Source organism: Watersipora subatra, chromosome 10, assembly GCF_963576615.1.
Source record: "Watersipora subatra chromosome 10, tzWatSuba1.1, whole genome shotgun sequence".
Classification (NCBI taxonomy): Eukaryota; Metazoa; Bryozoa; class Gymnolaemata; order Cheilostomatida; family Watersiporidae; genus Watersipora; species Watersipora subatra.
This window is the reverse complement of record NC_088717.1, coordinates 59,377,133-59,390,340: the sequence shown is the minus strand read 5'-3', so window position 1 is coordinate 59,390,340 and position 13,208 is coordinate 59,377,133. Positions and strand designations below refer to the sequence as shown.

The 13,208-nt window shown below is 40.4% G+C and overlaps 1 protein-coding gene across 5 annotated transcripts in view; it reads right to left on the bottom strand.

The window, feature by feature from the left end:
* Positions 1-13,208, bottom strand: part of LOC137407387 (rho GTPase-activating protein 7-like) — a 62,137-nt gene that overhangs the window by 3,748 nt on the left and 45,181 nt on the right. For all 5 annotated transcript variants that reach the window (XM_068094028.1, XM_068094027.1, XM_068094030.1 and 2 more), the window contains 8 exons: positions 12,308-12,461; positions 11,341-11,404; positions 5,494-5,784; positions 4,145-5,055; positions 1,995-2,189; positions 1,383-1,618; positions 1,003-1,188; positions 684-816 (listed from right to left, as the gene is read on the bottom strand). In XM_068094028.1, the coding sequence (XP_067950129.1) occupies positions 684-816; positions 1,003-1,188; positions 1,383-1,618; positions 1,995-2,189; positions 4,145-5,055; positions 5,494-5,784; positions 11,341-11,404; positions 12,308-12,461 (2,170 nt within the window). The remainder of the gene's footprint in view (positions 1-683; positions 817-1,002; positions 1,189-1,382; positions 1,619-1,994; positions 2,190-4,144; positions 5,056-5,493; positions 5,785-11,340; positions 11,405-12,307; positions 12,462-13,208) is intronic.

The window sequence follows — 13,208 nt, the reverse complement described above, 5'->3', positions numbered from 1 at the left end:
ACAGTACTTTTACTGTTACTATTGTAGCAGGACAGTACTTTCACAGTTACTATTGTAGCAGGACAGTACTTATACTGTTACTATTGTAGCAGGACAGTACTTTTACTGTTACTATTGTAGCAGGACAGTACTTTCACTGTTACTATTGTTGCAGGACAGTACTTTTACTGTTACTATTGTAGCAGGACAGTACTTTCACTGTTACTATTCTAGCAGGACAGTACTTTCACCGTTACTATTGTAGCAGGACAGTACTTTCACTGTTACTATTCTAGCAGGACAGTACTTTCACTGTTACTATTGTAGCAGGACAGTACTTTCACTGTTACTATTGCAGCAGGACACTTCTTTTAATGTTACTATTGCAGCAGGACACTCTTTTTATCCAGCTTTAAGTCAGATTAACAGACTCTCGTGGTGCAGAGTTTATTTTATTAAACTGGACTGCCTTAGGAAGATTTTGCTGTAGGAAACTCCACCCCATAGCTTAACACGGCCGATCTTAACTACTTTGGTTTCGATCACCAAACAAAGCAACAAGTTTAAGCTCAATTAAGATGTTGAGCTATGCTTCCAGACCTCATGCTAAAGCCTGTCAATTCTGTGTTAATTAAAGCGTATGATCTCATGCTAACAGCTACCCGTTATGAATCTGACAGACAAAATCTCGAGCTGCCACCCACCTGTTGTGAATATTAAATAAACTTGGAGCAAAGCAAACTGCGAGGTTGTTAGCCGTCATTTGATTTTCCTCGTGGTAGGAGGCCATATCTGATAGAAAGTATAAAAGGCTTTCCAAGACCTCACGGCTCTCATCTGCAAACAGAACCATTCAAGCATCAAGTTGACATGATCCTAAACTCTTAATATCATTAAGCGGACATGAGATTCAACGATGGTGACAACAATGACAAATTATGTTCATTGTGGGCAATGGCTCATAATAAAACCTGTAGAACTGCAACTATGATGAATAGCAAAGATGCCTCGCTATCGTCTCACCAGGTAGGAGGAGGGCACACGCTTGCATAGCCTCTAGCCTTAGCTCCTGCGGTACATGCTGATGTATAGCGATAAAGGTGTCAGATAGTTTGGTGGTTACAAGGCATTCAGGTAATTCTCTCAGGTACTGTTTGAACATATCAGCGACGTCATAGGCTTGAAAGCTGTCAAACTGCGCCACATTGTCTGTATAAAAACAGTTTGAGTAAAAGTTGTGTTCTCTTGACATCCATATGTTGTAGAGGATAACTCCTGTGTAGACCATTTCAAACGACTGATTGTACTAAATTGATTACTGAACTAGATGGTCAAAGTAAGACAGCTTCACAGAAGACATCGGACAGGTTTAATTCTCACCTAAGATATCTTTTTTTACTCACCAGGATCTTGTTCTAGGTCATTCCGCAGCTTTTGTATTCGGCTCTTCACACCAGATCTGCGAAAAATGCCGACCGAGTCTGATGCAGACTTTCTAAGATAGCGCATAGCATGAAGAATGCATTGAGGTAAGGGTTGTCCTGTCTTCTGGAGGATAAGTGAAAGTGGCAGACCAAAGACTGTTTTATCAGAGTAATCTGTAGGTTTACCTCCTTTCTTCATAAGCCTATTGACCAGCCTGCAATCCACAGCAGATATCAGCATGGCCTATCAGCTCTCTCAAGTGCTAAGGCAGCGTCACTCATACTTCAGTCAGCTGACTCCCGGTTCTTACCTCTAATCCTTGACTAGCAGCTAGACTTTGCCCTAATGAGACTTTCTCACCAAATAAGCCAATCTTATTTCAGACTCTATACCAGTGACTACAGATTGTTACCATAGCATTAAACACTAGAATACTTTAATTATATAGTAAGCAATTGTTGAACACCAAACTGATCAAAGGCTCATTGACTCACATAATATTTATTGCCTGGCACTAATAAATAAGCAACTATTTGTGTGAAATGTGTTGCTAGAGGAGTTGTTAACCCTTGTTAGTTAAGAATACTCACTGGAGAGAGAAGCCAGACTTGTGGGAAGGCGAGTATTGTTCCATGAGACTTGTTACTTTGAGCAGAGCTAGTCGCCGCAAGTACATGATTTGGCTCGCTGACAAGCTCGAAATGTGCTGATTGAGAGAGTTGAAACTAGGCCTATGGGAGGCAACGAAACTGTGCCATCTTAAACGAACTTTCTTCTTTCGTTCTCTATCAATAGTGATACCTCTATTTATGGCCCAATTTTTCATTGAGAACTTGGCAAAAGTTATACTTTTCAAAACTAGCCTTAGTTTGGGAACAACTCTGGAGTGATATAAACACACAAGCTTTCTAACTCAATAGCTTTGATGGAGGTCAAGGAAAATCTGAAATACTTTAGCCATTGTCTAGGCTTTGGCAACAGAATCACCTCTAAGTAAATAAGGATTATTACCGCCTTTGAACCAAAGCTCTCAATGTTATATAGTGATAGTCTCTTGATTAAATTCTTTAAAGTGTTATAGCCGTGCAAGACTGGAAGAATAACACATATGTAGTTATTTTTGGAAAGCAATCAACTTTGTGCAACTCAGATTTCAACTTTGGCAGTATTAGGAAGTATGGACTGCACTACACGACTAACTATTCTTATCCAAAAGGCATCAGCTCATCTGCTATATAACAGCGTTAGCTCATCTACCATATAACAGCGTCAGCTCATCTGCTATATAACAGCATCACCTCATCCGCTATATAACAGCATCACCTCATCCGCTATATAACATTATCAACTCATCTGCTTCATAACAACATCAGCTCATCTGCTATATAACAACATCAGCTCATCTGCTATATAACAACATCAGCTCATCTGCTACATAACAGCATCAGCTCATCTGCTATATAACAGCATCAGCTCATCTGCTATATAACAGCATCAGCTCATCTGCTATATAACAGCGTCACCTCATCCGCTATATAACAGCATCACCTCATCCGCTATATAACATTATCAACTCATCTGCTTCATAACAACATCAACTCATCTGCTTCATAACAACATCAGCTCATCTGCTATATAACAACATCAGCTCATCTGCTATATAACAACATCAGCTCATCGGCTATATAACAACATCAGCTCATCTGCTATATAACAACATCAGTTCATCTGCTATATAACAACATCAGCTCATCTGCTACATAACAGCATCAGCTCATCTGCTATATAACAGCATCAGCTCATCTGCTATATAACAGCATCAACTCATCTGCTATATAACAACATCAGCTCATCTGCTATATAACAGCATCAACTCATCTGTTATATAACAGCCTTAACTCATCGGCTATATAACAGCATCAACTCATCTGCTATATAACAACATCAACTCATCTGCTATATAACAGCATCAGCTCATCTGCTATATAACAGCATCAGCTCATCTGCTATACAACAACATCAACTCATCTGCTATATAACAACATCAGCTCATCTGCTATATAACAGCATCAACTCATCTGCTATATAACAGCATCAACTCATCTGCTATATAACAGCATCAGCTCATCTGCTATACAACAACATCAACTCATCTGCTATATAACAACATCAACTCATCTGCTATATAACAGCATCAACTCATCTGCTATATAACAACATCAGCTCTTGTTAGCAAATGTTCTTTGTTTAAAGGCGAACTTACACAAAATTTCAGTGAATTCAATCAGAAAGTATTGGTATTTTTCGATCATTTGTGATTGGTTTTTTATTGTTTGAGAAGATCTGACTGCCAAAATAATTATTGTTTAAAATTGTGTAATTATGATGTCTATATTTGCAAAGGGACCGACAGAATAGAGACACATAATGCTGAAACTTGAGCACAACAGCTGATATAAACTATAGCAACTAGTGATGTCATTCCGCACCTATTTTTCTTCCGAGTGTTTTAACCGCGATCAAGTTTTGTCGATTTTAATCTTGAAACTTCCTGGCAGTCAGATTACTTCAAGCATCACAAACAAACGCAAATGATAGAAAAATACCAATACTTTCTGATAAAATCTAGTACAATTTTGAGTAAGTTGACCTTTAACCCCATTATAAACCGAGCCCCATGTATTAACTTTCAACTGCCGCAATCACTGCTGCATCAAATATTGACATAAAGTTTACTCACGATGGTTCTCTGGTTAGCGATGAACCGACTCCAGAATCTCTTCTTTCCCTCCACACAGTCTCTTCTGTCTGTCTTGCATCACCTGTCTCCTCTTCCAGGCTTCCCGATAGCTCCTCATTACTGCTGCCTTTCACGCTGCCTCTACGTCTCTGCTCTGGTGTAAGTTCTGGGCTCAACGGTTCGAGAGTGTCTGCATGCGTGTCTGAGGTGATAGAGGACAACTCCTCACTCATAGGAGAAACAATTGCTGAGTCAGAAGCAGCTGTCACATTCGGCAGCGTATCTCCACCAGAATCGAAATCTATTTTGGTTATGTTTATGAGCAAATCATGTAGAACAGCGTCGAGTTCTCTTCGAGCCTGAGTATTTGGAGTAGGTAAAGCTGTCACTGAAGGAAAATCATCTTCCAATGGTAGATTGTCTAGATTGTCGTATACACTAAGCCTATTTGATGAAGCCTGCTGGTGGACACCTGTCTTAGTGCTACTGCTTCGAGAATGGCAGCATTGTGATATGCTAGTTTGTCTAGAAGGCGTGTTTGTTTCAAGAAGTTGTTTAGGAAAAGTGCCGTGCACATAGTCAGAAGGGAGACGGTACTCGGTAAGGTAGCCATTGAGGGAGCAGCTGTCGCAGCATTGGTCACTCGACGCTGACCGCAACAGACCACCATCAACACGTTCACTCGCTTCACCGTTTGATATCTGCACACATCCTAGCCTTTCCATTCGCTCATTCATAGCTTCATTATTTACTAGCGTAGGAGCACTTATCGAAGGTGCGGTAACACCCCCTCCTCCGATTGTCCGATCTCGTTTAGATCCCTTTTGTGAATTACGTCTAGTCAATGATCCAACATGTCGCTGAAAAAATCCTCCATTGCGCTTTGACTTGATCTCTAAAGGCTGGGTGCTCTGCAAGTAAGCACATAGTAGACTAATTGTTCCCTTCAGTTTTATGTTTAAATTAAGGCAGACCAAGTTTACACTGCACTGACTTCATAGCTGATGTATTTTATTCATGCCTCTATTCATGTTAAGAGACTTAATACATAGAACGACTTGAAAGGGCCCTGACTCCTAACGGCTGCTCAATGGTTCACCCACGTTTAATTACACTATCAAATAACACCATTCCTAGATGTACCTTCTTTGATTCATCAAAGATACACCTATATCATCATGTACATCCACCCATTTACAGTATACATGTATGCAAATGTATGTAAATATTTACATGTTTTCTCTTTTGTACATTAGTAACAGTAAAGTAGCCGAATATAGAGTTGTCTTCTCTTAATCACAATGAGCTGTTCTAACTCATAGACAACTTTTTTGATGCACATACTTTACCTTTGGGCTCGTAGTTGATGAACTGCTCTCACTGGCACTCTGTTCATTTGTCACATTAACTTTGAGAGTATTGTTATTGCTATAGCCCAAGTCTTTGAGATGTAGAACTGGAGAGGGGCTGCCCGCAGGTTCTTCTCCTGTCTCATCTGTGATGACGCTATCTCTGCTAGAGCTCGACCTTAATCTAGCTACAGGGTCTACGTGAAACCAACGACCCGACGATTGTTCGTAGCACCATTTGTCTGATAGAACACAGGTTTCCTCTTCGTCCTCTTCTCCTCCGGTAGCATACTGCAAAACATTGCTTCGTAGAGTATCTGTTTATGTGTCTCTTTACTAGCTTTACAGGATACACAGCTTATGACAAGACTTTTTATATTTACAATCTTAGAACTCCAGCTAACATGTATGAACCCCAACTACCATGTAGGACACCTATCCACTTATCAGGCTAGGAGAGACACTTCAGTCTGGGGACAGTCTACTAGAATATGCATGTTCTGCACACTCTGGTACTTTGAGGAGCTTCAGAGACAACAAAAAAGATGGTACTGCAGAAAGGCAGCAGTGAGAGACTTGCTGGAGAGAGGCAGCAGTGAGAGACTTGCTGGAGAAAGGCAGCAGTAAAAAACTTGCTGGAAAGAGGGAGCAGTGAGAGACATGGAGAGAGGCAGCAGTGAGAGACTTGCTGGAGAGAGGCAGCAGTGAGAGACTTGCTGGAGAGAGGCAGCAGTGAGAGACTTGCTGAAGAAAGGCAGCAGTAAAAGACTTGCTAGAAAGAGGGAGCAGTGAGAGACTTGGAGAGAGGCAGCAGTGAGAGACTTGCTGGAGAGAGGCAGCAGTGAGAGACTTGCTGGAGAAAGGCAGCAGTGAGAGATTTGCTGAAGAGAGGCAGCAGTGAGAGACTTGCTGGAGAGAGGCAGCAGTAAAAAACTTGCTGAAGAGAGGCAACAGTGAGATGACGCATCAGCAGCAATAAAAAAGATCAACTAGTGCTCACACCGATCTGCACTCAGACAAGTCAGCAGAAGCAGAGGCCTGTAGTAATGATGACATCACTTTACAGACACGAAGCAAGCTGCCTGTATTTCACAGTTGACCCTTAAAGATACGCTAAATGCTGCCACCTGTTGGCGAGTCTAAGCACTGATTCATCGGCAGTTAAAAAGATGAGAATGGTGATTAACTTGAGAAGTCCAAAATGCATTGACTAAACGTTTCCTTTAGCTTTTTCATTCCCAAGTGCCCTGCTCTGCATCTACTTCTTCGGAGAATTAAAAAGGCTTGCACTCTGGCTAACTACCTTATGTCAGCCATAAGAGAGCTGCTGGAGAAGCAACTTTATTACATAATAGGTGAATGGATAGATTTTACACCAAAGCAACGCTCTAGGGGGGTGGGCAGTGCCCTTTGTAATTTGTCTGCTTAGCTAAATATAACTCAGCCATTGGCAGCATCATACTATCAACAGGCCATGCTTTTTACTCACAGACGTAAGTCAGCAGTGCTGCGCTAAACAAGAATCTCAACTCACAGCAATCTTCTGTATAATATACAAGTATATATATAGCTAATAGTCTAGTTGCGTGGGTTATTGGCATAGGCGGGAGGTTGTAGGAATATGTTAATTTCATCATGGCTATTCACGTATTATCTAAAAAGATCTCGCTGGAAACTTGTCTGAAAAGCACTGTTCTCTGCAAACTAAGCTAGACTTCTCCATTGAAGTACAAAAGGACTATCATGTATCGTTATACAATAATTTCAGAAGAAAAGCAATTCTTCTTGACTGTTTTGAAAAAATTTTGTTACAAGGTACAGGGGGTTCAGATTTACGAAGTGTGATTGCTGAGAGAGTTCTGTAGGAGAGACAGAGAGACAAGCTGCACCCGCCACCCTATCTAAGTTGACATTAGTTTTATATTTACCTTAATAACACATAACTCTATATCAGAGAGATAACATATGAGTTAGAAATCAGACATCTGATATATAAGGATATCAAGAAAGCGGGTCACGGTTTGCTCCTAAATGATCAAAAAAATGAAAAATTGGGCATAAACAATTTCAGGATGATTTGTGTGGAGACAGGGTGAGGTGAAAGTTGATTTACTATGAGTACTAGTTCATGAGATCAACACAAACCAGCTGACTGACAACTCCTAGTGGCATATGTTGGTGTTGAAGACAGAAACGGCAGAGATGCGATTAGACAGTATGCAATACATTTCCTAGTCAAACCTTAGAAGACATGCCCTTTAGACAACCAACTATTCTTGCTTCATATAGAAAAGACAGTACATTTCATTAGCACAGTCGAAAAGAAGCAAGGGGCCTGAGCTAATCAAAGACTAAGTGGCAGCAAATTTAGAAAAGAAAAAGCATGATTTTTAAAATGGTAAAGCTCTGTCCATCCTACCCCTAGCATTACCACTGTCTATCCTACCCCTAGCATTATCACTGTCTGTCCTACCCCTAGCATTACCACTGTCTATCCTACCCCTAGCATTATCACTGTCTGTCCTACCCCTAGTGTTACCCCTGTCTATCTTACCTCTAGCATTACCACTGTTTATCCTACCCCTAGCATTACCACCATCTATCCTACCCCTAGAATTACCACAAACCTTGTTTCTAGCTTCACCAACGGAAAGTGTCACACTATCCACCGCCATTATTCGACAGCAGCTAAACGAGATACAGTCAGCCAGTATCCATTCACAACATGAAATAGTTTTATAAGAACCGAATTAGAATTGAATCACACAGCCAATTTAACAGGCAAACATGGCTGGAGAGCAGCACGACAGGATCTCCTTTGTCTTGCGCCGTAACCCTTCTGGCTCCTTAAAAAAGCGCAGAGTTAAATAGTCGAGTCTAATCAGCGCTGTCATTGTTACGAGCATTCATTGAAATTCTTTAAGTTTAATTCAAACCTCCCCTAGTGTTACGCCAGCGATTTTTCTCAAAACAAGCGTGTTTGCTTACGTTGGCTTAACAAAAACTTTGATAAAATCAGAAAAGCATTTATAAATAATTTTAAATGGATACAAAAGCCTTTAACACCTTCATAGAGAGACCATCAAGAGGGAAGTATCCACGCGCCAAATCCTATCAAATCACAAGTCAACCAGGACTTTGTTGAAAACAAAGAAGCGAGCTGACCAAGGCAGCTTGAAACAACCGTTACACAGCCGCTGCCATCCGACTTACCCCAAGACTTGGTCGGTGTATTCGTCTCTTGTATGCCGCAAGTTTTTGATATTTTCTTTTTTCTTGCAAAGTGGCGAGCAGTAGAATGGCGAGATTGTTAGCTGTACAGTGTAGATCAAGGGCGGCCATACTAGCAGTACCAGCCTCTAGCCCGTGTATACAAGCGGCCTTATCTCTCTTCTCAATGGCCCATTGTAAACACGCGCCTCTCTAGCTTCTAACCTCAAGTATTCATTACACGCTCTAGCCTAGGATCGTATTGCTTAGAGTGAGATTCTCACACATTAGTGGGACAATGAGTCTAACAATTATTGCAGTCATGAAAATAAAATGCGCCCTAACAGGGGAAATAGGATTTCCTGAGATATGACAACAGCTGGGACACAGAAGCTAACCTAGACACTGGAGAACATTGAACTTGAAATTTTTCATGCCTCTAGTATTCGAAGGCAGCTTGTAACATCTATCACTGACAGCGACCTTAAAATTCCAGTGATATGGCTGTACTTTGCAAGCCAGCACTGTTCAGGACGCACTGCCCAGCAGGGTTTTGTTGGCAAGGCGCTCTTTTTATCCCAGAAATGGGAGCACAGGTGAAACGAGATACTAAGGTAAAGGTGGTCAGGGTGTTACCACGTTTACTGTTACATCTGTAGAGCTGAACGTGTTGGACAACAAGTCTAAGTAGCGTCGCACTCAATTCTGTGGTCAGATTATCTCTGATAAAACCCTCACATAATTCTTTGCTTACAACAGGAACACACTAGAACAAACATCCGCCTGCGAGGAACGACTAAAGACTTGTGTACACAATGTTCATATAAAGTCTTTTCTACCCTAGCATGATACCTCCCTCAAGCCAAAATTTTAATTCTCTGCTATTGTGCAGGGCTCTGTGCCTTGGAGTAAAATTATTCTTGAAACCTTGTAATACCACAAATATTTAATAATGATAGCCATAGCTTAATGATTAAAACTCTGGTCGTGAGCTGCAAGATGGCATAGTCATCAATTTTATAACTGTTCAACTCACACTGTTTCTACGCCACGCTTAATCCACGCATAATCCACTCTTAATCCGCAAGTTTGCATCATCCGCAAAATGAAAACGGCGAAAATCAGCGCGTCAACCGAGCTTACTTACTCGAAAATGTTTATCGATTGTTACAGGCGAAAGACGGAAATGGCACTTGCAGATGTGCAAGAAAATACCCAAAGATTAAATTACCCAAATTAAAATCGATATTTGCGATCATTGATATCGGCTATTACGTTCAAGCTGTTGCGTTACGAGCCATTATACGATTGATCTTTTTGCAATTATAGGTTATTGATTATAGGTCATAATCACACCTTCGATTTTCATATTTAAATATCCTGGCTATTATATCATCTCAAACATCAGAAACAACCGCAAATAAAAGAAACATATCTATACTTTCTGATAAAGTCTACAAAGTTTTTTGTGAAAACCCATTTTTAAACGTTTTCCACACTTCAAACGTTCTTATTTCGACTTGAGCTGCTCCGTATTCGTCGCTTTACGAACTCTGACCTCTGGCATTGAAACCCTTAACTTTTCTAATAAAACTGCCGCATTTATCCCCATCATGCGAATGTTCAATGAAACACTTATTCCTTGATAACTCAATGTGCACACAACTTCAACTCCTTATGCATGAAACATAGTGACATTAAAAATATTAGCTTATGCATTATATTAGGCAATTACACACAGCGTCCAGCTGATGCTGTTACATGACTAGCTTGTGGCCAACAATAAATACCCAAACCACTGAGTGTGGGAGAGTTCTGGAAAGAATTGCATTTTGACAAGACGCCCAAGTGGACGCGCTACTAGCGGGATGTTCCATGTGAATAAAAAAAAGCGATATGCACAGATGCTTTTGAGTTTGGGGTTTGGGTCTTGTCAAAATGGAACATTTTGACAATGTTTCATTTTGTGACAATTTCCCAAACGCCAAACCCCCAAGGTACTTTTATATACACAACTGATAGATCGAATTGCAACAGCCGAAAGAAACAGTACAGACACGCGTAGAGGACGCCTCAACATTACGGTAGAAAAGCAGCAAAAGAATAAAGAACAGACATGTTCCACATTTACAATAAGATTGACCCAAGTTCTTGCACGGCCTGATAAAAGTTTATAAATGGCTGAAGGTTTGTAAGATTTTCTAATATACCGACTCAGACTGAGATCTGATAGTTGAAGGGGCACCGTGAATGGCATATGTGTAAGATGGTAGACGAATAAGGAACTCGGGTTACTCCGTGTAATAGCCAGAATTCACTGACCAGTTGCTTAGTCGGCAGTCATGACTTACAGAAAAAGTGGAGTTGTGACACCACTTGCCTATTGTATAGCCAAATTTACCGCAGCTTTAAATTAGCTGAACACATCTCGAGAGAATAGCAAGAGGGAACTAAATTAAAAAATATTGTATTAACATGTGTAAATATTTCTTTGCAAACAGTTGAAAAATTAAATTTCAGAATATTAGATGGTCATTTTCTGCAAACATCGCGGGTTTGCTGATTTACAGCTACATTCGCTTTAGCTGAGAGTTTTTACACTTCTACGTGGTGTGAACAATTACTGTAGTTACTTACCGATGGTTTCTTGCTGTTGATATCCAGCTTCATATGGACACTTTTGTTTAAGATATTAAGCCGCCTACAAAACAAAAGTGAACTAATGCTATCACCTTGACTTTAACCTTTAACCTTGGCTTCAACCTTTAACCTTGGCTTTCTCACGTCTCAAAATGAGTATTTGAAATAAATTAGAATGAGACGAGAATAGAAAAGTTACACAGCTAATAACGGCCACATAGTACCACCAATAATAATAATAAGACTCGGAGTTGTCATCTACCAACTATACAGAGCAAATGTTACTTTCTCATGTATAACTTTGGTGGTCTGAAAAAATTCACACAAAAAAGCATAGCGCTGGCCACACAATTGATGAACTGTTATCCGGCAGGGCTGACTCTTAGAAGTTTAACAACTGCATGCTATACGTTAATTGTGTAGTGCACCCAAGAGTATAGAGGTGTCTATCACAGACAATGGTCGAGGGTCAGCCAGTGCAGAGAAATGTCTCTAATTATAAAATACAAAGTTACTGGATACTTGTACCAGGATCCCTTCAACTCATCAGCTTTGTATATGAAAAGGGGTGTAAACAACAGTAGTTTTGTGGGAGACTGTGAGCAGGGGCGTAAGTAACAGTGAACACTATGAACACAGTTGAACACCGAGTAGAAAATAGCTGAACTGTGGTAGATTATGAAGAGAGGGTGTAGACTGTAAATGACTCTTGGTAGATATAGGGTGACAATGATGTACATGTATGAGGGAGTGGATACACAGCTAATAACTAACATGGGGGTTATAAGGAGCGTAGTCAGCCATAAAATATGAACTATATTCCTACATGAGTGCTATGATTAGTATGTAGTTGACTGAATGGAATTGTTATCATGTGTCAATGATTTAATACCTCATAGACGAGGAGTTATCCACTCTTCTATGCAGAGACAAGCAACAATAGTAATAGATACTGCATTCTTACCTATAAAGGCTTTCTAATTGCTGTTCCTCCAAGAATGAGTGGTCTCTTTGAACAGTGTCTATGTCTAATGGGAGTTGTGCTTCCTCAAATAGCTGGACATACTGAGGGAATCCCGCTTGCACAAGCCAACTGATAGCCTCAAGAGTTTCTATTTCTGAAATCAATTATAAGGAAAAGTAGAATATCTTAGTATACATAAGATAGACACCTCATAGACACCTCATAGCCTCTGTCTAGTATTCTAGCACTCCAATTAAATATCTTTATCTAAAAAGCAACGTGCCTGCAGGACAATCCTTTCAAGACTCAAACAGGCCCCAATACTGCTGACCCACAAGATGTCTGATTAAAGGCAGCACTATTTATAGCTCGTGTCTGCAAGTAAGTGCCTCTAATTACTGGCCAGGCCAATTATTGAAATTATGGGTTACTGTTGAATAAATACATCTGTTGTTAGCCAGGCTATTGTTTATCAACATTCTTCAAATAGAGTCGTGGGCAGCACTAGCCCCACCCCTAATTCTCATTCCTCTTCTTAAGCCAGCTCATCACCGCAGATTAGATATGATGATTTGGCATGTAATAAGTCTGGAGTTTATAGAGCCTTGGCACTAAGGCTTCTAAGTTTTATCACTGGCACTAAATCTTCTAAGTTTTATCTCGTTGCACAGAAGGAAGCTTGATGCCACCTTTATTTTGCCTAATTATCTGGCAGCCAATCTGTGCAGTTCCACCAGCATTTTCCTGGCTCTGCCTACTTTTATTGCTGCCACACCCCTTTTTTCAAGCCACGCCTCTTTGTCTCAAACCCCACGTCTATTTTTTGACTTCATCTATGCAGCTACAAGTCGATAAAGGCATTCCTAGAAGTACAGAGCTCAGCATATCGGAATATGCTTAT